Source organism: Nycticebus coucang, chromosome 7 (assembly GCF_027406575.1).
Source record: "Nycticebus coucang isolate mNycCou1 chromosome 7, mNycCou1.pri, whole genome shotgun sequence".
NCBI classification, from domain to species: domain Eukaryota; kingdom Metazoa; phylum Chordata; class Mammalia; order Primates; family Lorisidae; genus Nycticebus; species Nycticebus coucang.
This window is the reverse complement of record NC_069786.1, coordinates 103,651,646-103,678,712: the sequence shown is the minus strand read 5'-3', so window position 1 is coordinate 103,678,712 and position 27,067 is coordinate 103,651,646. Positions and strand designations below refer to the sequence as shown.

The 27,067-nt window shown below is 38.8% G+C and overlaps 1 protein-coding gene across 3 annotated transcripts in view; it reads left to right on the top strand.

Moving 5' to 3' along the window:
• INO80D (INO80 complex subunit D) overlaps positions 1-24,994 on the top strand; it is a 91,151-nt gene extending 66,157 nt beyond the window's left edge. For 2 of the 3 annotated variants that reach the window (XM_053597813.1, XM_053597814.1), the window contains 4 exons: positions 1,550-1,683; positions 8,467-8,684; positions 10,218-10,375; positions 12,635-24,994. In XM_053597813.1, coding sequence (XP_053453788.1) covers positions 1,550-1,683; positions 8,467-8,684; positions 10,218-10,375; positions 12,635-13,800 — 1,676 coding nt within the window. In that variant the 3' untranslated portion in view covers positions 13,801-24,994. The remainder of the gene's footprint in view (positions 1-1,549; positions 1,684-8,466; positions 8,685-10,217; positions 10,376-12,634) is intronic. The other variant, XM_053597815.1, reaches the window with a different exon arrangement.
• Positions 24,995-27,067: the final 2,073 nt, after the last annotated feature.

The following is a 27,067-nucleotide window of genomic DNA, read 5'->3' as shown; positions in this document are numbered from 1 at the left end:
GACTTCTTCCTTGGTTTCAGGAACTCATTCCTTTCTTCCAGGCTGTGGATAGCCTCAAATTGGAAGACCCAGCCCCAAGTTTCTGTAACTTCTAATTTTTATGAAGTCATCTGAATAAATTTTTCTTCTTCTATTATTATGATTCTTTATTCAAGAATCATAACAAAATAAAATTGATAGCAAATGGCAAGTTCTTACAGTGGCTGTCACTTAATTATGTTGTTAATAGAATTTTGGTCCCTCAGATAGTTCCATGTAGCTTGTAATAAGCTACTGTAACACTCGTTGATGGAAAAATCATATCATGTTGTTTAGAAGCTGTTTTAATCTTGCAAGACAGTTATACAGTTTTACAGTGTCCCTTTGTTGTGGGATTAATTTGTTCTTTGTAGTGAGGTCAGTGCTGATTGAAATAAATGAAAAGTAACAAACATCACTGACTAGGACAGAAGGTATCTTAAGACAACACACTTGAGGGGGGAAACCTTTGTTAGGGAGCTGTAGGCTGTGGAAATCTTACTACTTTCACTTTTATTAAATATTTAAAACTCGGTAGCATTTAAAAAATAGCAATTATTTTTTAACTATTTAGTTTTTGCTGTTTTTTCTGTTCGTGGAGTTGTATTTTCACAGCTTATAGCAGCAGTTTCTATGTAATAAAGGCTTTATTTTATAAATAGCCTAAAGTATAAACCATAGAGGATAAACACAAAGGTACTTCCTTAATAGTTACAAGGTAAATCTTATGGAATGTAGCAGTTAAAAGTATGAACACTTAAAAAGATTGATGATGTAAAGCTGATGTTCCAATTTTAATAGTAAAATTTTGATTTAAAAGTCATTTTTCATTAGTTGTGAAGTTGAGTTTGGTATAGGAAATATAAAATGAAAAATTGGGTTTGGACATTGCAAGTACAAGTTGGATCTATCAGGTGTAGAACACAAATGTCTTAATGCCATAATTGGGTAAATGAGGTGAAGGCTTTGTTGATTAGTAGGATGTAAACACTCCAATTTGTACAAATAATCAACACATCGAATCCCATAATGGCATAAATGTATTTATGATCTATGTACAAATGACTTAATAATAAATAAATAAAAAGAAAAAGAAAAATTGGATTTTGGGCAGATGAGTTTTTTAATAATTTTCCCTTTAAATTTTTATTGCTGAGTATCATGGGCAGAAAATTGTCCTTTTAAAGGTTTTTTTTAAAAACCATTAAGCGAAATTTTAAGTGTAGTTTGTGTGTTAAGAAAGAAATGACCCTGCTTCTTCAGATGACAGAATTTGGTTCATAGTGGTCATAAAGGAGACTCCTGTTAGGAGCCCGTTAGCACAGTAGACCTCTTCAGAATTGTCCTCTGATAAATAACGGTAACTTCACTACTTTCATTTTCCCCTATCAGTGTTTGGGTTTGTACTTAGCGGTTATAGATAATATAGATAATAAACATTAGTGAGGGAAGTGTATTTTATGTAGAAATTGAAAAATTAAATAGAGTTTCAAAGTATTTTATTCCTAACTTAAAAAAAAAAAAAAAACAGATATCCTCTCGAACCGCTCTCAGCAACTTTTCTCAAGTTGCACAGCCAAGTTTGCAGATGGACAGCAGTGCTCCGTGCCAGTGTTTGACATCACACACCAGACACCTCTGTGTGAAGAACATGCCAAAAAAATGGTGAGTTCCGCAGCAGGCCTTTAGGCTCTGGATAGCTGTCCACCATAGATAATATGCTGACTGAGTACAGACTGTGTATATGAATCGCTGAAACACGTTTGTGAAATAGTTTTTCATTGCCTTAAGATACCATTTTTAACTGCTCACCTGGTTACTTTGGGGGACTGAGGTAGGAAGATTACCTGAGGCTAGTTCAAGACCAGCCTAAGCAATGTAGGAAGGCTTTGTCTCTATAAAAAATTAAAACAAGGCCAGGCACAGTGGCTCACACCTGTAATCCTAGGATTCTGGGAGGCTGAGGTGGGTGGATCACTTGAGCTCATGAGTTCGAGACCAGCCTGAGTAAGAATGAGACCCCATCTGTACTAATAGAAAAAACTGAGGCAGGAGGATCACTTGAGCCCAAGAGTTAGAGGTTGCTTTGAGCTATGATGACACCACAGCACTGTACCCAGGGGTTGAGACTCTGTCTAAAAAAAAAAAATTAAAAACATAGCTGAAGTGGTGGCATGTACCTATAGTCTCAGCTACTTGGGAGGTTGAGGCAAGAGGATCACTTGAGCCTAGGAGTTTGAGGCTGTAGTGAGCTATGATCATGCCACACTATACTCTGGCTTGGGTGACAGAGTGAGACCTTGTCTTGACAAAAAATAATATACATTTTATTACCTTAAGATACACATTTTATAGACAGCAGATTTGTCCTTATTTCTCTAGGTTTTTGGTTTGATACTTAGGAGTTCTGCAAATGTCTTGGATATTTGGTAATTCCTGTCAAAAACCAAACCTTTCTATAGTTCTATTGAATAGCTGTACTTAATGTTAGTATCATCTTTTTTTTCTAAGTCAGAGTCTCTCTCTGTGCCCTAGATAGAGTGCTGTGGTGTCATAGCTCACTACAACCTCGAACTCTTGGGCTCCAGTGATCCTCTTGCTTGAACCTCCCAAGCAGCTGGGACTATAGGTGCCCACCATGACATCTGGCTAGTTTTTTATTTTTAGTAGAAACAGGGTCTTACTCTTGCTCAGGGTGGTCTCGAACTCCTGAGCTCATAGGATCTACCCACCTCAGCCTCCCAGAGTATTAGGATTATAGGCATGAATCACCATATTCAGTATCATAAACCCTAATTAATTCAGAATAATTTTGAAGAGAGACAAATTAGAATTAGGGAAATACCTGAATTATATAATCATTTAAAAATAAGTTTATTTTTATTGTTTTCACTCATCACTTAGTGCAAGATACTGTGCTAGGTATACTTACATACTAAAAAGTCAAGAAAGATACTTGGCTTCTGTAAGCATTTTACAGTTTCAAAGGGTACATCAGGGTAGGAGAATAGGCATTTAGACCAGAATTTAGTAATTTAAGGTTATAATCCTGGCTATGCCACCAGCCAAGTGTATTACTAGGGACTAGTGATTGAACCTTTTCTGGACCTCAGTTTCTGTGTACGTAATTCACTAGCTTCTTCACCAAGAATTTCTTTTGCTTTTTATGTTTCTTTCATCAACCATGTATTTTATGGACCGTAAGTTTACATACTATATTACATACACAAATCTTTAATAATTGTTTTCCCATTTTAATTTAAAAACATTTAAAATATGACATTTCTTTTAGCTTATTCAGGCTTTTTCATGACTAAAGAATAACTTCTAGTGCTTTTTGGATAACTTTTGTAGACCTTGGTTGATTATTTCAACTTGGTAACTCTGCAGCTTTCAAGTCACTGATGTAAACTTAGAATAGCTGTGTATTTTTATTCTAAAGTTATGCCATTTCAGGATACTTCTAATAAGGAAAATATTGTTAAGTAAGGAAGCTATATAGTTTAGTATCTGTTTCAATGATTTAATATAAGTGAGTTTCGATTCCTGTAATAAAACGTATTATGAATGCTTTTAAAGAAATTTAAAGCAGTTTGTTTGTTTATTTATTTATTTTGAGACAGAGTCTCATTCTGTCACCCTGGGTAGAGTGCCAAGGCCTCATAGCTCACAGCAACCTCAAACGCTTGGGCTCAAGCAATCCTCCTGCCTCAGCCTCTTGTGTAGCTGGGACTATAACCACCCACCACAACAGTTGACTAGTTTTTCTATTTTTAGTAGAGATGAGTTCTTACTTTTATAAAGGCTGGTGTCAAACTTCCCACCAGCCTCCCGAAGTGCTGGGATTACTGGCATGAGCCAGTGTGCCAGGCTAAAGCAGTTTATTCTTTTCAGCTGGTTAGACATTCCTACTGAGGTATATTCACTGAGGCAAAGCTAGGTTGAATTAGTGGAATGTAGATTAGTCATAAAATAATGGACAGTTGACCATCTCCCTATGTTGACCACCTCCTTAAGTTGAGCTAATTTTCTTTTTTTTTGGCAGTTTTTGGCCAGGGCTGGGCTTGAACCCTCCACCTCCAGCATATGGGGCCAGGGCCCTACTCCTTTGAGCCACAGGCACCGCCCTTAGTTGACCTAATTTTCATAGGTGGGACACGCACCACATGTATCTATCAGTGCTATAGGCCTAGTTCCTTATGTTGACTACTTGCACATGATAACCAGTTTGTTACAGTCCTTTGGGTGGTCAATTTACAGGGGTTCTACTGTATATAATAATATAAAATAGAGTATAACAAATTAATGAAATATTAGATTTTTTAAAAGCACTTCAGTACAAATTTTTGAAAGTGGTTTTCTCTTTGAAGACAATTACAGGATGTGACACTGGTTTGAGCCATTTTGTTTCAGATTAAAAATTATGTAAGCAACTATGACAAGCACTTGTATCCCTTCAGTGTATCTTGTGTGACTTACACTGGGAGACCAAAAGCTGTGCAGATCTCTTGGCTCTACTTTCATATTAGATCCTGAACTCAAACACATTTTACTCACCACACTGCTATCATCCTAGCCTTAGGTACAATCATCTTTGTCTGGATTATTGCAGTAGTTTCCTAATTGAGCTCCCTTTTTCTTGCCATATCTCCTATCACCACTGCTATATTGTTCACACAGCATACAGAGGAAGCTGTGTGTGTTCCACTTTTTAAAAACTTAAATCCATGTTTGATGGCAGTGCCCTGTAGCTCAGTGGGCAAAGCGCTGGCCACATACACCAAGGCAGGAGGGTTGTAACCCGGCCTGGGCCTGCTAAACAACAATGACAACTGCAATAAAAAAATAATAATAACTGGGCATTGTGGTGGGCGCCTGTAGTCCTAGCTACTTGGGAGGCTGAAGCAAGAGAATCGTTTAAGCCCAAGAGTTAGAGGGTGCTGTGAGCTGTGGTGCCACAGCACTCTACTGAGGGTGATGTAGTGAGACTCAAAAAGAAAAATTAAACCCACATTTGAGTGTACAGGTCTGAGTTTTGAAAGATGGATACAGTTATGTAGCTACCACCATAATCAAGATAGAGAACAGTTTCATCACCTCCCAAAGTTCTCCTCTGCTATCCCTTCGTGATCAGCCTTTTATGACATTCTCACTGTTCTGTTTTCTGCTCCTGTAATTTTGCATTTTCCAGAATGTCATATAAATGGAATCTTACCGTATGTAGCCTTTAGAATAGGCCTTTTTGAATATGTATGTGAGCATTTCAGTTTCATGATCATAACCTTTTAATGGCTTCTCATCAGATCTAAAATAAATTTCAAAGTTTTTACCATGGCCTATCAGGCACTTCCTGGCCTTGGCAGCATCTTCAGCTTCATCCCACATATCTTTCTTCCCTGTTCCTGGAGTTCCGACAACATTGGTCTTCAACCTTTTTTTTTTTTTTTTGGCACTTTTTGCCCTCTCTCCTTTTTTCCTGGGATTTTCTTTTTCCAGATTTTTATGTGGCTCGCTCCTGTCATTCAGATTTTTGATCAAGTGTCTCCCGTCAAAGTCGTCTTCTACCTGCCTCTTACCCTCTTACAGACTGCCTGCTTTTTCTTCCTAACTTTTATCTGCCGAATATTCCATTATTTATTAATTTGTTAGTTTATTATCTGTATTCTTGTATTAGACTTCACAAGAGTAGGAACTTTTTTTTTTTTTTTGAGACAAAATCTTGCTTTTGTCACTCTTGGTAGAGTGCTATGGTGTCACAGCTCACAGCAACCTCAAACCCTTCGGTTTCAAGCAATTTTCTTGCCTCGGCCTCCCAAGTAGCTGGGACTACAGGTGCCCACCGTGACGCCCTGTCTGTATTTGGAGACGGGTCTTGTTCTTGCTCAGTCTGCTCTTGAACCCATGAGCTCAGGTAATCCACCTGCCTCAGCCTCCCAGAGTGCTATGATTACAGGCACAAACACACAGCCTAGGGACGTTTTTGTTCATTGCTATATGCCCTATTCCCGGTGTTTAAAACAGAAATGCTCAATAACTAATTGTTGAATGAATTAATGATTAGGCACATGACTAAGTGAGAGGAGTTAAGATTCAGAACTAGACTTGGCCACTAGTATGCAGCAGCCATCAGTAGAAGAGGCTCAGGCTGCAGGAAGCCCAGGGGGTGGCAGGCAGGACTTGGTAATTAGCAGGTCTGAGATCATACAACAAATGGTAAATTAGTAAATGTGTTGTTCTAACACAGTGAGAAAGTTGGAAGTGAATTTTCACTAGGTAAATGAACAGCTGGCATTAGAAAAGCAAGGAAGAACAGGATCTGGCTTTCTGGAGGAGCTAAGTGAAGGACTGCTTTGAGCAAGGCCAGGCATTGACCATGGGTGGTTCTGTGTGGCACCATATCCAGAATGCCACAGAACCACTAGACAGAAGCTCAGGAGCATCAGGCAGGAACCCCAAACCAGAACCAGGTGATCATCGGGAATCCTACAGGTAGGACTTGTTAATTGTGGGTGAGAGATCTCTAACTTCCTCCTGCCTGACATCAATACCAATGCCGGAGGGAAAGCCTGGAATGGATGCTGAGCATAGTGCTAGGTACTGGAAAGTGCTCATTTACTATTTGTTAAATTGAATAGTGGGCATAACGTAAGCAGACCTCAAGTGTTGAGTCAAAAAGAACTGCAGTCTGGGAAGTAGCCTCTTTCTTTATTTCATCAATTTGTACATATGTGTCTTAAGGGTCTATAATTATGTTTGCATTCAAATATTTGAGTGGAATTAAACTTCTTTTAGATTCCTGAATTTATGCTTTAGTTTTATTGTTCTGAATTTGTTTGATGCTAGTGATAGTCACTATGCATTTAGATATTATACAAGAGTTATTACAGGGTGGCACCTGTGGCTCAGTGAGTAGGGCCCTGGTCCCGTATACCAAGGGTGGCGGGTTCGAACCCGGCCCCTGCCAAACTGCAACAACAAAAAAAATAGCTGGGCATTGTGGCGGGTGCCTGTAGTCCCAGCTACTTGGGAAGCTGAGGCAAGAGCATCGCCTAAGCCCAAGAGCTGGAGGTTGCTGTGAGCTGTGATGCTTTGGCACTCTACTGAGGGTGACAAAGTGAGACTCTGTCTCTAAAAAAAGAAAGAATTATTACTGAATTAATCAAATCAGAGGTGGCATCAGTTGCAAAACCCACTATTTTATCTATGTTTTATAGTGCTACCAATGATGTACTTTCTTACCAGTGAAAATTTTTGTTTTGTGCTTATTAAAGAGGTTTATTTTTACCTTTCAGCATTAAAGGCAAATTAAAAAAGCTTTTTAGGGCAGCGCCTGTGGCTCAAAGGAATAGGGCGCCGGCCCATATGCCGGAGGTGGCGGGTTCAAACCCAGCCCTGGCCAAAAAAACTGCAAAAAATAAAAATAAAAAAGAAGCTTTTTAAAGACTTCTTATTACTTTTATCTTCTGTATCACTCCTCCTGTCGCTCCCACTTTCAGCTATACTACTTGACATGTGAATGTCAATATTTTCTACTCACTTAATTTTTAATGTAACTTTATCTACTCTATAGTTATTTTCCTTTCTCACTTACTGGTTGTTGCTTTCCAAAAAGAAAAAAAAAAGGAATGGGGTCATTTCTTCAATAATGAGTATTTACTAATAATTTTATGCCCTGCAGCCTTGTGTGTTTTTGCATACCTTCCAAATTTTCTCCTTGAGGTGAGCCCAACAGTGCACATACCTTAATTCAAAATGCCGATACAAAGAACCGGAGCCGTGTTGGGCCTGTGTGGGCCACGCCAGCTGTAATGACCATCACCTGGCTGGGCAGCTATAATGTGCCAACAAGTGTAAAATGCTTTGAAACTGCAGGTATTTTAAAAATGTAGATCTTAGAATTGATGAAATATGGTGTCTCAGTTCATTTGCGCTTTTAGACTGGGTGGCTTGTGAACGACAGAAATCTGTTTCTCACAGTTGTAGAGGCTAGCTGTGAATTGAATTATTTTTTGTTCATTTAATTATAGTCATACATAGTTTTTTTTCCCCCCTCTGTCCTGGGTAGAGTGCCATGGTGTCATAGCTCACAGCAGCCGCAAACTCTTGGGCTTAAGTGGTCCTCTTGCCTTAGCCTCCTGAGTAGCTGGGACTACAGGGGCCCACCACAACGCCAGGCTAGTTTTTCTATTTTTAGGAGATACGGGGGGTCTCCTTCTTGCTTAGGCTGGTCTTGAACTCCTGAGCTCAAGGGATCCTCCTACTTCAGCCTCCCAGAGTGCTGGGATTACAGGCGTGAGCTACTGCTCCCGGCCATCATACATAGTTTTTGGCATACGGTGTGTTTTAGGCATTGTATAGAATATTAAGAGATATAAATATTTTTTAGATACCCATTAGGTTTTTCCTAAATAAACTCAGTTTTAAAAAACCCATTTATTCATTCCAAAGGATAATTTCTTGAGAGGAGATAACTCCCGTAAGGTTCAGCACCAGCAGCAGAGGAAACCCAGGAAAAAAACCAAGCCTCCTGCACTTACCAAAAAACACAAGAAGAAGAGACGGCGTGGACCTCGTCGACCCCAAAAACCCATTCCCCCTGCAGTCCCCCAAGGGAACCTCAGCATGCCCACCAGCGTCTCACTGCCAGTGGAGACCTCTCAGATCCGGTCAGTGATGACACCAGGATTTACTTTTTCTTTATGTTTTTTGGTTATTCTCAGAACATCAAGCTTCATGTGGTCATCATGAAGTAGGCACTAGGCTACAAACGCCAATCAGCGTTATCAGCCTAGACCAGCAGTTCTCAGCCTGTGGGTCGTGACCCACAGGAACTGTATTAAAGAGCCATGGCATTAGGAAGGTTGAGAACCACTGGCCTACACTTTTTACAGTGTTTGGTACAAATTTTGTCTATATCTGGGCTATATTAAATCTAAAACAAAACTTTCAATTATAAGAAAGAGAAAAGATGCTTAATTTGAGAATTAATTATATACTCAGCTTTTTAAAACTTCGACAGAAATTTTATCTATGTTCCAACAGAAATATACCATCAGAAATTCAATGCATTATTAATTTTGGCAGTGTTGAGCAGTTTGACCAGGGAAATGAAGCTTCTGTTTCAGCTAAGCATTTCTATTTTACCTGTTATTTCACTTTAAATGTAATGTATTTGTTTTATGAAATGAAACATAGTATTTCATTTTAAAAGTATTATTTTTGCCAAATTTGACATTTCTTTTTCTTTTCTTTTTTTTGAGACAGAGTGTCAGTGTGTTGCTCTTGCTAGAGTGATGTGGCATCACAGCTGTCAGCAATCTCAAATTCTTGGGCTTAAGCGATTCTCTTGCCTTAGTCTCCCAAGTAACTGGGACTACAGGTGCCTGCCACAACACCTAACTTTTTTTGTTGCAGTTTTGTCATTGTTTAGCTGGTCCAGGCTGGGTTCGAACCTGCCAGCCCCAGTGGATGTGGCCAGTGCCCTACCCACTGAGCTACTGGCACCACCCCAGATTTGACATTTCTCTAGAAAGTATTGACACACTTAATATACCAAATTGTGACTCATTCTACTATTCTTTTTTTTTTTTTTTTTTTTTAATTTTGAGACAAAGACTCCCTCAGTTGCCCTTGGTAGAGAGCCTTGGCATCGTAGCTCATAGCATTCTCAAACTCTTGGGCTTAAGTGATCCTCTTGCCTCAGCCTCCTAGGTAGCTGGGTGCCCACCACAATGCCTGGCTACTTTTTCTATTTTTAGTAGAGATGGGGCCTTGCTTTGCTCAGGTAGGTCTGGAACTCGTGAGCTCAAGCAATTCGCCCACCTCAGCCTCCCAGAGTGCTGGGATTATAGGCGTGAGCCCCTGCGCCCAGACTTCATTCTACTAATTAGAAATATAGATATTATCTAGTAATGTTGTTGATTATTAATACATGGGTAAAGGTAGCAGAAAAAAATGCATATAGCCATGTTCGTCTTTTTTTCTTGCAGTGCCTCTGCTTTCAAATATCTTTCTCTTACGGTAATGGAGGAGACATTTAAAGTTAGGATTTTCTATATTTGAATTGACTCTAAAAAACCTAAAAGACATTAGCTTCTTTTCCTGTTGGATGTACTTGACTCAATGACACTGTGCGGAGGTAAAGGGGGGTGCCATGGGACTAACTGTGCCGTTTTTTCTATCCGTGCCATCTTCCATAGGAGCCCGTCCACGCCAGAGCTGAGTGCTGATGAGTTGCCGGATGACATTGCCAATGAGATCACTGACATTCCACATGACTTGGAATTGAACCAGGAGGACTTTTCAGATGTCCTGCCACGGCTACCTGATGACTTACAAGATTTTGATTTTTTTGAAGGTATGGTCAATATTTTGATTCAAGGGCCTGGTATTAAAAATGAATTTATAAGAAAGGAAATGATGTGTTTTGTTTTTTGTTTTTGGAGACAGTGTCACTATGTCGCCCTCAGTAAAGTGCCATGGCTTGCCTCAGCCTCCAAGTAGCTGGGACTACAGGCACCTACCACAGTATCCGGCTATTTTTTGGTTGGAGTTGTCACTGTTGTTTAGCAGGCCCGCCTGGGCTCAAACCCACCACCCTCAGTGTATGTGGCTGGTGCCCTTACTCACTGAGTTATGGGCGCAGAGCCAGGAAACATTTTTTTAAGATGTGTTTGAAGTTTTCCTTCTCAAATACAGTGTCTGTCATTGTAGATAGAAAATGTAATACTGTTAAAGCTATTTTTCCCTTTTTAGAAGAAGAGGAATGTGTGATTTGTGTAGCCATCTTACAATAGCTAGGTTTATCACTTTGTCCCTTTAAAATGAATAACTTTAGTTTATTTTTGAGCAAAGGTATTTTAACATGAGTTTATCAAGGTCTTTTAGAACTTGCCCTGATTTTAGTACCCCACCCTGTACTTCAGTTGGAATGTACTTTTGCAAAACAAAGTTGGCTTAATCCCACCAATTCCCCAGTGCTTTAAGGAGAAATCTTTTATACACTTAGAATATTTCTTTTTTTTTTTTTTTTTTTAGAGACAGAGTCTTATTATATTCCTCTCGGTAGAGTGCTATGGCGTCACAGCTCACAGCTTAACCTCCTTAACGTCCAACTCCTGGGCTTAAGCTATTCTCTTGCCTCAGCCTCCTGAGTAGCTGGGACTACAGGCTCCTGCCAGAACGCCCAGCTATTTTTTTGTTGCAGTTTGGCCAGGGCCGGGTTCGAACTTGCCCCTCGGTATATGGGGCCAGCACCCTACCCACTGAGCCACAGGCACCACCCAAGAATGTTTCTTTCACCATTAAAAATTGGGTATTTTCAGGCAGCACCTGTGGCTCAAGAGTAGGGTACCAGCCCCATATACCGGGGGTAGCGGGTTCAAGCCCAGCCCCAGCCAAAAAACTGGAAAAAAACAATAAAAATTGGATATTTTTGTGGTGATTAATCAAGTTCCTAACAACAGTTTTTTTTGAGCCAGAGTCTCACTTTTTTGCCCTCAGTAGTGCTATGGTATTATAACTCACAGCAACTTCAAAGACTCAAGTGATCTTCTTCCCTCAGTTTTTCATTTTTTTAGTAGAGATGGGGTCTCACTCTTCCTCAAGCTAGTCTAGAACTCCTGAGCTCAAGTGATCTGCCCTCCTCGGCCTCCCAGAGTGCTAGGATTCCAAGCATGAGCCACTGCACCTGGCCAATAACAGATTTTTTTTTTTTTTTTTTTTGAGACAGAGCCTAAAGCTGTCACACTGGGTAGAGTGCAGTGGCATCACAGCTCACAGCAACCTCAAACTCTTGGGCTCGAGCGATTCTCCTGCCTCTTCCTCCCAAGTAGCTGGGAACTACAGGTGCCCACCGCAATGCCCGCTATTTTTTTTTTTTTTCTTTTTTGGTTGCAGCTGTGATGTTGTTTGGCAGGCCCAGGCTGGATTCGAACCTGCCAGCTCAGGTGTATGTGGCTGGCACCTTAGCCACTCGAGCCACAGGTACCAAGACAACAGATTTTTTTAATAAAATGAAATCAAAATAGGTCAATAGTCTTCCTATTAGTTAAATTAGTTAAAAATAGAAAAGTAACACTGGGGAAGGATTAGAGAATAAAACAGAAGCATTTTGAAGGTAACCCATGAAATGCACTGAGCGCTCAGTGTTGTGCTAAAATTTATCTATGAGCTTCTGTCTTCTAGTCTTCAACAGCTGCCATCCAGCAGGAAGAATCTAGGAGTAGAAAAAGCAAGGGAGACCCGTTCTATACAGCCTCTGTCCCAAATCGGATTTGACATGTTTTCTATTTTAATGACGCTAATAAAATTTTAGGCAAAAACATATCTAATCATGTAATTACCATGAGTTTTAAATTGATAATGCTTAAAGTTCTTAAGCATTTTATACTTGTATTAGATGTTTTTTGAGAGTATTAGAAATAAACTCAAGATGATGATTCAAGTTTCAGGATAGCAAATGTTTCAGACTTATCTTGCATATTAATTTTTCACTTTTTCCTTTCAATGCAAATCTTGGAAACTTAATATTGTTTAAAATAAACTCACACGTGTGGTTCTTTGTGATATAGAACAGGTAAAAACTACTGATTCTTGATGGCTTTTGTTGACTCAGGAAAGAATGGAGACCTCCTCCCGACTACCGAAGAGGCCGAGGAGCTTGAACGGGCCTTGCAGGCTGTAACTTCTCTCGAGTGCCTGAGTACCATTGGGGTCCTTGCCCAGTCAGACGGTGTGCCAGTCCAGGAGTTGTCAGATAGAGGAATAGGGGTGTTCTCCACAGGTACTGGAGCTTCAGGAATTCAGTCCTTGAGCCGAGAAGTAAATACGGACTTAGGGGAGCTCTTAAATGGGCGTATAGTACATGATAATTTTTCTAGTCTAGAGCTGGATGAGAATCTCCTCCGTTCTGCTACATTGTCTAACCCACCTACACCCCTGGCAGGGCAGATCCAGGGGCAGTTCTCCGCCCCAGCCAACGTTGGCCTTACTTCTGCCACTCTGATCAGCCAGAGTGCACTTGGGGAGAGAGCCTTCCCAGGACAGTTTCATGGACTTCATGATGGCAGCCATGCCTCCCAGAGGCCACATCCTGCCCAGCTGCTGAGCAAGGCAGATGACCTAATCACCTCACGACAGCAATACAGCAGTGATCATTCACACTCCTCGCCCCATGGAAGCCATTATGATAGTGAGCACATGCCGTCTCCCTACAGTGACCATATCACCTCTCCCCACACAACATCTTACTCTGGTGATAATATGGCAGCTACCTTTTCAGCAGACATGCCCATCATGGCACAGCACTTGCTCCCAACCCAGCTCGAGGTGCCACTTGGAGGAGTGGTCAACCCCAGAACTCACTGGGGTAATCTCCCTGTCAACCTTGGAGATCCCTCTCCATTTAGCAGCCTTCTCAGCGCAGATGGACATCTTCTTTCCACTTCCCTCTCCACACCACCCACCACTTCGAACTCAGAGACCACACAGCCTGCCTTCGCCACCGTGACCCCCAGCAGCTCCAGCGTGCTTCCGGGGTTACCGCAGACCAGCTTCAGTGGCATGGGGCCTTCTGCTGAACTAATGGCTTCCACCTCTCCCAAGCAGCAGCTCCCTCAGTTCAGCGCAGCCTTCGGCCACCAGCTGAGTTCTCACAGTGGCATTCCTAAGGACCTGCAGCCCAGCCACAGCTCTATAGCCCCTCCTACAGGCTTCTCGGTAACAGGTGCCACAGCTACAAGTACCAATAATGCGTCTCCTCCCTTCCCCTCCCCTAACTGAGTGTGTCTGTGTGTTTGCAGGCAAGTGGGGAGCCCGGTGTTCTCTATTTTTGTTTCCTCCTTAGCACTCCTCTCCCCTTTTCCTAAAGAAGATTTAAAAACTAATAGATGGGGATTAGAGGGGCACCCCATTCCCAGTCCAACAAGTGGCCCTGCAGTGGACCTTGCTCCAGTGTTCACATGTGCTCCTCAGCACCGGTGCTCATTCCCTCCTGGCAGGTCCACTCGGCTGCAGTGGTTTCCCTAGCAGTTCAGCACAGTGACTGGATAGGATGGATTTTTAGTAGCAAGTCCTAGAAGTGGAAGATACCTCAGATTACCAGTGCCCTTTATATGTCCTAGTTTTCAGATCAATGCTTTCCATTCTTTTGCCAGGTTTTTCATAGGTGGTTCTAGATAGAATGCATCCTATTAACTGAGTTCCAGTGTAAGAGATGGCAAATGATGTGTTGCAGGTCAAGGCTCTGATTTAGCACCAACTGCTGAATGTCACAGTAAGGTCAGGATTTCATTCCTAATTGTGATCATGTTTAACTAAAAGAAAAAAAAATTGTCTTTTGACTGCCTGTGAGTGTGCGTGTGCTCACATGTGTGTTTTTGTGCAGTGCAGGAAGCAGCTGTCCCATTGGTTTTTTATTTTTTTCCTCCCCGTAATGAGTGTAAGGCTCTTCTCTCCTTTTCTGCTTCTCACAAACCTATTAAGATTGGTCATTCTTTTCCACTGAGTTAACTCATTTCCTGGGTAGGGAAGGTGGTGGCCTGGTCCTGTGAATAACACAACCTTTTTCTGCTAAAAGTTACCCCAAGAAGAAACAGAACATGAAAAGCTGGATTCACATCAGTGATGTGGGGATGTCAAGAGAAGCTTACCTGGATTGATTGCAGGCTTGCCGAGGTTCAGGGCCTGACAATCGCTTTGTCTCTTCAGACGTGTTTGTTTCTAAATTCCTCTCTAATGGAATACATTTATTTGCAAGATATAATTAAAGAAGGTATTTTGATGTGAAAAAGCAGGATAGGTCAGATAGATTTGAAAAGATGAGATCTGTGGACTTGATTCATCTTTTGCTTTTGAATTTTTCATGTTTACAGCAGTGATTCTTTGGTAAGATTTGTAAAATGTTGAAGACATTTGTAGAATCAGTGTACCAGTTGTGAAGTGCTATGTAATATCTGAAAGATATACATTTTAAAGTTTCTTTCAAAACAGAATATGGAATTTAGATATCAATTTTATCCACCCTTTGGTACTTTTAAAATAATTTAAGTACTTAGATTAAGTAAATTTGGAAATAGTTTTGGGAATTTTTTTTAAATGCCAAGATTTTAAGGTTAAAAATCATGTTAGGTAGGTTAGTAAGTTGGTAATTATGAAGTGAATATGTGGGGTCTCTTCTTGCCTGCTTTTTTTTCCCCCAGAGAAGGGGTAGGACTAGATTTTAAAGGCATCTCTGCTCTGCTTTTGCTGAGAAGTTTCACTGTCCCTGGAGATACCTACCATTGGCAGTTTATACCTGAGTTTAATTTAATTTACATATCTATTTTAAAAGTTAAATAGAAACAACATATCTATTAATGATATGGTTCAATAATTCATTTGTCAGGGAATATTTGATCGTAATTCCTTTCTAATAGGCAAAGATTTGGATGTATTTTCCTACTTCCTGTATGTAATCTCTTTAGGCCATGCTAGTTCTAACCAGTACCTTTTTGTAAAAGCTTTTCTTTCTCTGCTGTTTAAAGGAATGATGGTGATCAGCAGGCATTATGCAGATACCACGTGCCTGAGATTGTAGAGGGGAAATGTCACATGACTGTATGAAATCATTATATGCCCTATTTTGTATTTATTGAAGTTTCTTTTTGTTGGCCAAAAATAATGTTTGTAATATATTTAGTTTTTTTTTAAATCATGATAATTGATTGGAAGATTTATTTTTAATAGCTTTGTCTTTTTTGCAGATTAAGAAATTTCTAAATTATGTCACAAAGCAAAATTATATTTGGTACCATCATAAATTTCTATTCTGAATGGTGAGAATAGATAATTTGATTATTTCTCACCTGTGAACCTATGTTAGTAAGCTTTTTTATGTTAATGTACTGTAATGAAATGATTATGAGTAGTTACCTCTGCTCAAAAGTGTCATTTAGTTTGCTAAAGTCTTTTCACAACCCGCTATAATTGTCGCTAGATAACTGTCCATTCCCAGCAATTCAGTTTAGTCTCTGTTGTGTACTGATTAGAGGTTGTAGGAGAGCGGCACAATGATTTCCTCATCAGCCTTTATTTGACAGCAAAGGGAAAGTCGTGGGTAGTCGATCTGTGCTTTTTCTGGCTATTTATCCCTTATGTTAGCTGCTTAAAATTCTCCAGTTATCAAAACTGAGATTGCAGTAAGTTGCACATTTTATTGTTTGCAATTTTCTGTTCTATGTGCATTTAAAAGCAGACCTTCTCTGCTTTCGAGTAAGGAGGCATGAAATGATCAGGAATGTTGCCAGTTACAGCTTCACACCAAAAACTTTGAGTTAATACATTTTTGTTTAGATGCCCATGATGATAGCCGAGGAAGGAGCACTCTTACAAAGTACCTGTGTAGGGTTGAAGAATTAGCAAAACCAAACCTTTCCTCTCATTTTGTTTACTTCAGAACAAATGAACAAGCTTGCAGTTTGCTTTGCTCTTGCTGTTTCTTGTGAGTCCCTTTTTGGAAGAGAGAAGAACGTGTATAAGTCCAGAGATAATCTGTTATGTTTTTCTTCTAGCTAATGGAGCAATTCTAGTCTATTAGTAGTAGGTTTGCTATTGATATGTGAAGAAAGGAATGAAGTGTCTTTTACTCCAAAAATATGAAAATTGGTATCTTTTAAAATAGCACTTATGCTATAATAAGGCAATACTGGAATCAAAAATAGATCTTACAAAAGGTCCTAATTAGGTGGAAACTAGCTGTTATTCTAGTGTTAAACTCATGAGAAATAGTGGCAAAGAAGGTTCACTCTGTTTCTGCAGTTCTTTGGGACCATTTATAAAGGCCAGTTAGATTGTGTTACTGTGATTTAATTTATGAGGTTGCTGCAGTTAATGGATACATTCTGTGCTCTGAGAATCTGAATTCCATTCAATGTATGATACTCACTGGCAGTGATCTGTAGCATCTAAAGAAAAGATGGGCTTTCTCTCCTTTACTTTCTCTACATAATTATTAATATTGTTTTAATAAAGTACTAAGACATTGGTTTTTTTTTCTCTGTAAAAATGGCTTAGCAATTTGCACATGTGGGTAGGTTATGTAGTTAGTAAACATTCATGATAGTAGCAATTATACTTAACCCACCAAGTGACAGACTATGCAATGGAAAAATTTTTTAATTATCGTCGCATAGCTTGTACAGCAAAGGATTATTTTCTCTAGTAACCTACTATGTGTGATATAACTGCTTTATAAATGATCTCCTGAGTGATCTCATGTTGGCAGGCAGTGTGGTGTGTCTAGTGTCTCTCTATGAGATTATAACTTAAGAAGACACAAATAGTAGGAATGGAGATCAAGTTGAAAAATACGGTTGTTTTCTCCTTCAAATTGGTATTACTGTCTTTAGTGGCTTAAGGCTAAAGAAAGTTAATACTTTATTTTTGCCAAATAATTATTTATAAGATTTATTTTTTAACTAAGCTCAATCTCTTTCAAATGAAAGTTAAGAATCTCCATTTTCTGTGACTAACACTAGCTTTTCCTTATCAGTTGTTCTCAGTCCACAATCACGATCCACAGTGGCAAAGACAATTCTTCGATTAGGAAGGAAACTATGCTTGCGATGTTTGCAGGTTCCCTGTCTATACGGTTTTCTTCTTATGTGAAAGAGTTTGTATTTCTATTGCCCCTGCATCATCCTGTCTTCATAAATCGGCATTGGAATTGGAGGACATGTGGGTAATACATCAGTGCAGCCCTCCTGTGCCTTTGCACCACAGGGTTGGTGCTCGGGGTGGTTAGGCCTCATCCACAGTTTGTGAGGCAACTGCCTTTGCTGAGTTAGTTGAAAAGGTGGTTTGGGCTTGGTATTCCAAAAAGATGAGGACATTAACACTAAACTAATTAATAGGTCTGACATCCATTAAAAATTATTCTTGGGTCTCTAGTTTTCGTTTCTTCATCTTCCTATTTAGCCTTTTAAAATTCTGTTAAATTCTATTATTAATCTGGTATATATAAAATAATATATCAGTCTTCTAAATGGTTAACAGAACTCTCCAGTTTAATGAGGCAATTTAGAGGATTCCTTAAAAGAAAATGTGGTCACACTGAATAGTCTTCATTTATATCTCTTTATCACCAATGTCTGCATCATTCCAAGAACTTTTTCCTGATAATATGTCCTGGGTTATATATTTTCATATATATATTCTTTCATGAACAGATTTTCCCCTCCTCCCAAAGTAACAGTCTTCATTGGCATCCTACAGAAAAAGTAAGACAATGTAATTTTTTTTAATTCTTGTTTTTTCATTTTTTGTTTCTTTTTACTTGCTTTTTTGTTGTTGTTGTTGTTGTTTTTTAGACAGGAGTCTCACTTTGTCACCGTGGGTAGAGTGCTGTGGCATCACAGTTCACAGCAACCTCAAAACTCTTGGGCTCAAACTATTCTCTTGCCTCAGCCTCTAGAGAACCTGGAACTACAGGTGACTGCCACAAAGCCTGGCTGTTTTTAGAGGTGGGGTCTCCCTCATACTCAGGCTGGTCTCCAACTCCTGAGCTCGAGCAATCCACCAGCTGTGGCCTCCCAGGGTGCTAGGATTACAGACGAGAGCCATCATACTTGGCCTTTTTATTTTTTTGAGACATAGTCTCTGTTGCCCAGGCTAGAGTGCCGTGTCATCAGCCTAGTTCATCACAGCGTCAAACTCTCCTGGGTTCAAGCAATCTTCCTGCCTCAGCCTCCTGAGTAGCTGGGACTACAGGAACCCACCTCAATGCCCGACTACTTTTTCTATTTTTAGTAGAGACAGGGTCTTCCTCTTGTCCAGGCTGGTCTCAAATTCCTGAGCTCAAGCAGCCCCTGCCTTGGCCTTCCAAAGTGTTAAGATGACAGGTGTGAACCACTATACCCAGCCCAATTTAACCGTTTCTTAACATCTTGATCTTTATAAGCTTTCTTATTGTTCTGGAAGGAGCCAAAATCATGTTAGGAGATTAAAATAGCTACTAAATATTGTCTTTCAGAAAAACAATTGTAATAAAATACCAGTGAAGAAACATATTTGGATATTTGTTAAACATTTTCCCCTGACCAGTAAGTTAGGAAAGAAAACATAAATGAATAATTATGTCTCTTCTAATAAGCAGCGTCATTCATGCTACAGTTGTAGGCCAGCGTTAGAGAGCCTTATTTCTAAATGGCAGAAATTCTTTCTCCTCTCCAGCTCGTGTGTTTTGTTAGCTTCCCTCTGTCTGCACTGGGGCGCAGAGCTAATACAAGGAAACGCGGCATTGCAGAGAGAGGAAGAGCAAATTTGGTGTAACTTTCTTTACCCAGTGTTCTTGGATATTGGAATTTTGGGCTAGCGTGAAAAGCAGAGTTTTGGTGACCTAAAGTTGAGTCTAATAAATGATTTTATGAGAGGAAAATCTGTTTAACTCTCAGCTCTGTAGGGCAGCTTTTCTTCCTCTCTGCCACCTGCTTGCCTCTGCCCACCCCAGTGCTGAAGCATGCACATGTACGCACGTGATCTGTACTGACCCTGGCTGGAGAGTAATAGAATCCTCTTCTTTCACTTTTTTGTTTGTTTGTTTGTTCGTTTTGTTTTAAGCTGGGGACCACTGAAGTAAACTCTATATGTACCCAAAGTTCCCTTGGAAAAATTTTCAACATGCAGTGCAGAAGGCTCCAATGCAGCTAAATGCCACACCATTGCGTTTACTTGGGGAATAGACTGATTTGCCCTGAAATGACTCCAGCCTGCATCGTTAAGGTACAGTTGGCTTCAACGGATATTAGTGCTGAAATGATGGGAAGTTTGACACTTGCTGATATTGTCTTCATCTGTTTGGAAGGGTTGAATCTGTTCCTCTCAACAGTGATAGTTCTTTTTCACTGTATAGTATTGAGTATGTCTCAGGGATTCCTTGTGGAAATTAGGGCAGTTTTTAAAATAAGAAAATAGTTTTCAAAGCAACTCAAGGTGACTCATCATTGAAGAGAGCTCAAGAAAGAAAACATTCAGTTCTGTAGCCCGCAGTGTCTTGCATAGGACTCTTCCCTTTCTCCTGCAGGCTCTCATCTCAGCTTCAGCAAACAACCCTTTCCCATCACGCACAGCTTTAAAACTTTTATTTAAAAATTTCCTTCCCCAATGAGCTTTCAGAAACTTATTGTAGATTTTAAGAGAAAAGGTATATTAATTTATGCTATTAACATCACCTCATAAATTATAAGTTTTATACTAAAGCTGTATTGAGTGTAATGAATTATGTTGCCTATGTGTTTAATAGCTAAATAATTATATATGAGCGCTTTTTTTTTGTGACAAAACAAACTAGTGAAGCACCTTTTTACACTGGATCTCTGCCGTGTCAAGGTGTATAGCTATCCTTTGCTACCTTGCAGATATATAAAATAAAAAGGTATCCTGGGGCGTCAAAATGTAGAACACCTTTAGACCATTTATTACTGCTCGTAGAACTGTTGAGAATCAAGTTCTTCAGTAAATGATCTGTGGTTTACACTTAAGATGGCTAGAAGCTTAGTTACAGGGTAAATAGAAATACATAGATCAAGTAAACTCCAACTACTGTAGCTGGAATTTGTAAACTAAGTTTTTAAGACCTCTTTTATTTCCTATGGATTTATTCTTTAATTTACAGTTTATTCTGTAAGTTGGGAAGTAAAATAGAGAAAATAATAAATCTAGATGTTCTCAGTGTCTTATTCAGGAACTTTTTAATCCCTCCTCACTAAGGAATTCCCACTGTGACTTAAAAAAATAGAATTAAATTACTTGTGTGCATGTATTTGTCTGTATTTTTACACACATGCAAAAATATACATTGGGGGCACGTGTGTGAGAGATACGAATGTGTGCTTATGTAAAAATAGAGAAAGGTAACCGAATGTATTGTAGAAATATCATTTATTTAGCTGAGGGTATTGGAGTTACTTTCTCATTGTCTCTGTTGTGTAAAATACACCAAATTCTTCGTTATATTATGTTAAAAGGCTAGTTCTGATATCATGTACATTTTATATTAACCTTTCAATTAATTTATATTATGCTATTTTTTTAAATTACATGAGAAACAGTAGGCTCTTAGACGAGCCTGTCCCTTTTGAGCATAAATATAAGAGATGTAGACCCAACTGGAGCTGTGTTGATTGTGGTGATGGGACCAGAGCGCTGTTGAACCTTTTTAATGTTAATGATAGATTTCTTAATATTTTGAATAAGAAAATATCGTTGATCATCTTCTGGTGAAGTTAAGAAAATTATAGGCCTTTTATAAAAAACTTTTTGAAGGGGCTGCTTTGTTGAAGGAGTTGGTAAGATCATTTCACCGTGCATATTTCAAAGCTGGAGTGTTTTCAATTATTTACACATTTTTTTAAAAATTGCTCAGTTGTGCTATTATTTATGAAGTTAGAGTGCTCCTGGCCCCATATTTTGGATGTAGGAAAAATCATCCTACCATTGACTTTTACCTGATTTGTATGGAATTAAAAAAAAAATTCATTCTTTATATATTAAGTTGTCATTTTGCTATATGTTCATTTCTGGAATATCTGGTGGTCTCACATAGTCAAAACTAGAGTTGTTATTAAGTGCTCCAATTACATTTATTTTTAATATAAAATAATCATGTACTTTGAAATATGTCAGAACAACTTCTGATAATATACCTGAATTTGTAGTTGTCTTTGAAGCCTCATTTACTTCATCTTACATATAGTGAAAACCTCAGAAAGCTTTATATCTTGTTCTTTTTTAGTTGTATTTTTTGCAGCATCTCCCAGTTTCATTCACTTTTGCTTTTGGATTAAAAATAAATTTGCATATTTCTTGTACATATGCATGCAAATGAAAGAAGGGAGTTTGTATTGGTGCCATTTCTCCCTTCAGTTGATGGTTAATGGGATTTGCTAGAATAAATTCCCCCCTGATTGAAGGGTGAAAACAGACCCTTTTGTGTATATCTGTACAGAGATCTGTATATGGGATGTGGTGGCACTTTGCTGAATGTGAACTTGCCTTGTCAATGGAAAGATTGAAAAGTATTATGTTTATTTATACATTTGTATAAATCTATATATACACGTATGTATATGTGTGTGTATAGATAAAGCTATATACATTTATTTCCCTAAAAAATGTGTGTGTATAATAGGTAAACAGCCTTTGTTAAGCAAGATTGTCTATGGAAAATTCTGGATTATTCTGTAAACCCAGAGGAGGTGACAGTCTAGTGTACATGATCAGAGCATAGTACAGTGGACGTCCTTTGATTATAGTTTTGTTCATGGTTGTACCTGTCTGAACTGTTCCTACTTGCCAGTTCCACCGTCTTCCATCTTCACAGCTTCTACTAGTCAATCTCATCATTTAAAAAACAAAAAAGACCTGCACATTAGTGTGTTTTTTTTCCCCCTTATGTCCTTTCTAGCCAGAAATACTTGGCTTAAGGATATTTCATTAACTTCTCTGTTGTTTCTCTTAAATATCTGTATCTCTGAAATTTTCCCAGAAGATAAAAGTTTTGGTAGTATTTTCTAAAATAATCTTGAGATCTGGGCATTAATTTTTGTCTCAAAAACAAACAAAAATCCAACTTTCAAATAAAACTGCTTTAAAAGTTTTTTACCTTAATAACTTGGAGATATTTTACTTAAATTGAAAAAGAGCGTAATTTTTTTTCCTGACACACCCCCCCAACCAGGTGATGGTGATAATTATGGTTTTATGATTGATACTGTGTTAGGTTTACTTGTGTATTTATTGTCATTAATTTGTCATTTAAACATTTTGGGTTGCTTTGTGGTTCAATCAAAAATTTACTATTTACATTTTAATGGAAATCATACAAAGTCACATGCAAGCCTCTTGAATTCTGTAACTAACTCATTTTACTCATGAAGAAACCGCTTTGATGAATTCTTATGTGATGAATTCTGCTATATTTCCTTTTGACTTCCACAGTTGTGACATTCTGTTTTACCTTTGCTGCAACTCTCTAGAAAACTTGCATTCCTATATATTGTGCCTTTAAAACTCTTATGCACACACAGACAAAAGTGTATATATACATGTTGGAGCATGTGTACATATACTCCGTATGTACTCGCACAGTATGTCTCTGGTATATATTGTGGGAGTAGATATATAGATATTCAAAGGCAATGAGATATTGCTCTCTAGATATATATGTATATAAACACTGTTGATAGAGCTGTATATACACATGTATATGTATGAGTTTTAAATGGCAATCTTTTACATTTAGCAAAATGCTGCCCCTACTGGAATATTGCCACTGCAATGGCAGTTGTAAGTAAGGATTTAAAATACGTTATCAAAAGTTATTTAAAGAACATTTAAAAGTCTCATCTAAAGACATCCACAAGTTATTTATTACCTTTTTCTTTTATTGCTGTTTTTTTTAACTGATAGGATGACTGTCATTTTAAAATGCCATCTGTCCCGTGAGGGTAAGAAAAAGCTGGAGACCCACTTGAGGAACTGTATGCATTTTTCCTTCTGAAATAGAGATATACTGTAAACCAGCCTGTTCGTTTCAGTTATAAAGGGATCCTAATATTTCCATTAGGATTTGTCATCCACCGTCTCCTAGATCAACATAATTCACCAACTTGCCTCTTCCTTTCATTAATAAATAATGATCATTGAGATCATTTTGCCTGGGGGAAGTTAACCACTCTCTTGCTGCAGGGAAGTATCACCTAATTGTTATTCTGCCTTGTTGGAAATTCAACTTTAAAGAAGGCAGCTCTCTCATGAAGTTGTCTTAAGCATGTTTTGGATTTATTTAAAGATCTTCCCAGACTTTTTTTTTTTTAAAGAACTCTAAGTTGCATGTATTTGACATACATTTAATTCTTATTCCCCAAAGCTTCAGGTATTTTTCATTAGTATATAATAACTTTCACACACTGAATGCAAGATCATTATGGAAAAAATTGTTATATTTTGTGATGAGTTTCAGCAGATTACATCTCTCAAAAATCTGCAGAGAGAGAAAGGTTGATGGACAATCCTGAATAGTTAAAATGTCACTAAAAACTGGAGTCAGAGCACCCTGAAGACTGAGAGAGGTTGGGGTTTGAATGATTTTGCGTAACAGCTTAGCTGGAACTTGATATCAGAAGCAGCCTTTAACAAAAACCTCTTGGCAATTGTATGTTACTAACGACTGGAGTACTGAAGTGTAAGTTGAATCAAAGTTGCAGTGGGAAATCAAAGGTGAGGTAGCTTATTTGAAACCCATAAGTGACAGGTTGGACAGTTTAAAAATCCCTTCTAACAAAGTAACTGCACGGTAGCAAGGACTAGCAGTTCTCAAAGCCCTTCTTTTTCAGTGTTCTCATTCACCTTGGCACACAAGTATGTTTAACAGGCCATACATAAAAAATATTTACAAAAAGGAAGAGCTGCTTAAAGGGAACTTACAAACTGAGAATCTCTCCTCTGTATTTGTGTTAATCGTGGCTGCAGGCTTAGTTGTATGCACAAAAGCTAGGAGCCACTTGTGTCTGCACAGACCGTAGGAGCAAGACGAGGAGATGTAAGGCTTTGATAAGAGCCCCCCTTAGGACAAAAAGGCCCGTCTGTGGCCTTGTTGCTGGGGGAGACCACATTCTGGGAGGTGATGGACTGTTGGTTTGTAATTTCCCTTTAAACAAGAAGAGATGGTTCACATTTTCCATATATCTCTCAATGAATGTACTGTATTACTGTTTTAAAAATTTGATGAAATAATAATGAAATGGTCTCCTTTTGTTATCTGGTTCTTGTTTAATTTGTTTAAGGGTTTTTGTATACAAAAGTTTACATTTTTATGTATATTTTTCTTGTGTAAAAACTGATGTAATATGTGTATAAAACTGTATGTATTATCTGTATATAGTGTGACAAAATGATTTTCCTTTCTTTTGGATGTATTAATAAATCTTGCTGTGAAGTAGCCTTGTTTTAAGTATTATTTTCTTTGCTTGGATATTGATGGAAGCTGCTAATCCAGGTAGATTTTTTTTCTGTTGTTTTATAAATATGGTATTTTTTATATCTTACATTTTATCAAGAACTCGAATATATTCATGGTCTTTATGGTTAGACTAAAAATGGTTAGTGTAACTTTATGGTTAAACTACAAATTAATATTTGTAATAGCTGTAGATTAATTCTATCTAAAAGGACTTGAATGTGGTATTCAGCCTTGAAGTCCAGCATTTGAAATTGTTAGATGCTATAATGAAGAGGTCTTGCAAGCCAGTTAAATCAGAAGCTTCTCTCTTCATTTTCATAACTTCATGTTGTCTAACCAAAGTTGAAAAAAAACCATATAGGCTCGGCGCCTGTAGCACAGTGGTTACAGCACCTGCCACATACACTAAGGCTGGCGGGTTCAAACTCAGTCTGGGCCAGCTAAAAAAACAATGACAACTGCAACAAAAAATAGCTGGGCTTTGTGGCAGGTGTCTGTAGTCCCAGCTACTTGGGAAGCTGAGGCAAGAGAATTGCTTGACCCCAGGAGTTTGAGGTTGCTGTGAGCTGTGATGCCATGGCACTCTACCAAGGGCGACATAGTGAGACTGTCTCCAAAAAAAAGAAAAAAAAAAAAAACGACATCATAAAGCAGTCTTGAAGGCATTGCCCAAAACATGCTTCATAACTCCTTGCAATTGTTTTTTCTTCTTTTTAAGGTAAGCATGAAACAAAGTTTATTGACGAGGATAGAGATAGGCTTACGAAGTAAGAAAGCTGACAAAATAGGATACGTTTGCCAACATGGAGAGTGAGTGGGCCTCCATTGCCAGGGCAAGTAGTCAAAGAAGTTTGATCAGAACTTTTTTTCTTTTTTCTTGAGACAAGAGTCTTGCTCTGTTGCCCAGGGTAGAGTGCAGTGTTGTGGTAGCTCACTGCAACCTCCAACTCTTGACCTAAGTGATTCTTCTGCCTCAGCCTCTCAAGTAGCTGGGAGTAAAGTTGCACACCTCCATGCCTGGCTCATTTTTTGTATTTTTTTGTAGAGGCAGGGTCTTGCACAGGCTGGTCTAGAACTCTGAAGATCAAGTGATCCTCCTGCCTCAGCCTCCCAAAGTCCTAGGATTACAGGCTTATATTGCTGAGGGAAGCTTTAGTGTAAATGATTTTGTGTTACACACAGAGGCAAATAATTTGCATGCAAAATTAATAACCTAATCACATACTGCTTTTATAGAGTTTCAATAATTTTTTAATTTTTGTGAAACATTTGAACTTGTTTTCCTTGATCGCTAATCCAGGCATGTTTAAGGATTAAAAGAAAGTCTTTAGAAAAGTCTTCTTCTGTAAAAGAAACTAGCATTAGAAAAGTCTTCTTCTCTAAAAGAAACTAGCATTTTGACACACTGGAAACAGATATTTACAGAACTGGTAAAACGGGCAACACTAACAGAATTTCATCCTTCCCTGCTTTTTTTTTTTTGAGACAGTCTCACTATGTCGCCCTTGGTAGAGTGCCTTGGTGTCACAGCTCACAGCAAACTCAAACTCTGGCTTAAGCAATTCTTTTGCCTCAGCCTCCCAAGTAGCTGGGACTACAGGTGCCTGTCACAATGTCTGGCTATTTTTTGGTTGTAGTTGTCATTGTTTAGCAGGCCTGAGTGCAAACCCGCCAGCTCTGGTGTGTGTGGCTGGCGCCCTAGCTGCTGAGCTACAGGCCCCAAACCATCTTTCTCTGCTTTTGAAGCTAAGCATGGAGGATACTGCTTGAAAGTGACAAGTTATATAGTAGTGCATGATTAGTTATGTGGTAGTATATCTTAGACTGTTCTGTTAAGGATGCTTCTTTTCCAGATATCAGCATAAGCCTCTGATATTATGCTGGGTAGATTATTTTTTTCTTTTTAAGAGACAGAGTCTCACTTTGTCACCCTTGGTAAAGTGCTGTGGCATCACAGCTCACCGCAACCTCCAGCTCTTGGGCTTAGGTGATTCTTTCGCCTCAGCCTCCCAGCTGAGGCTACAGGTGCCCACCATAACACCCAGCTGTTTT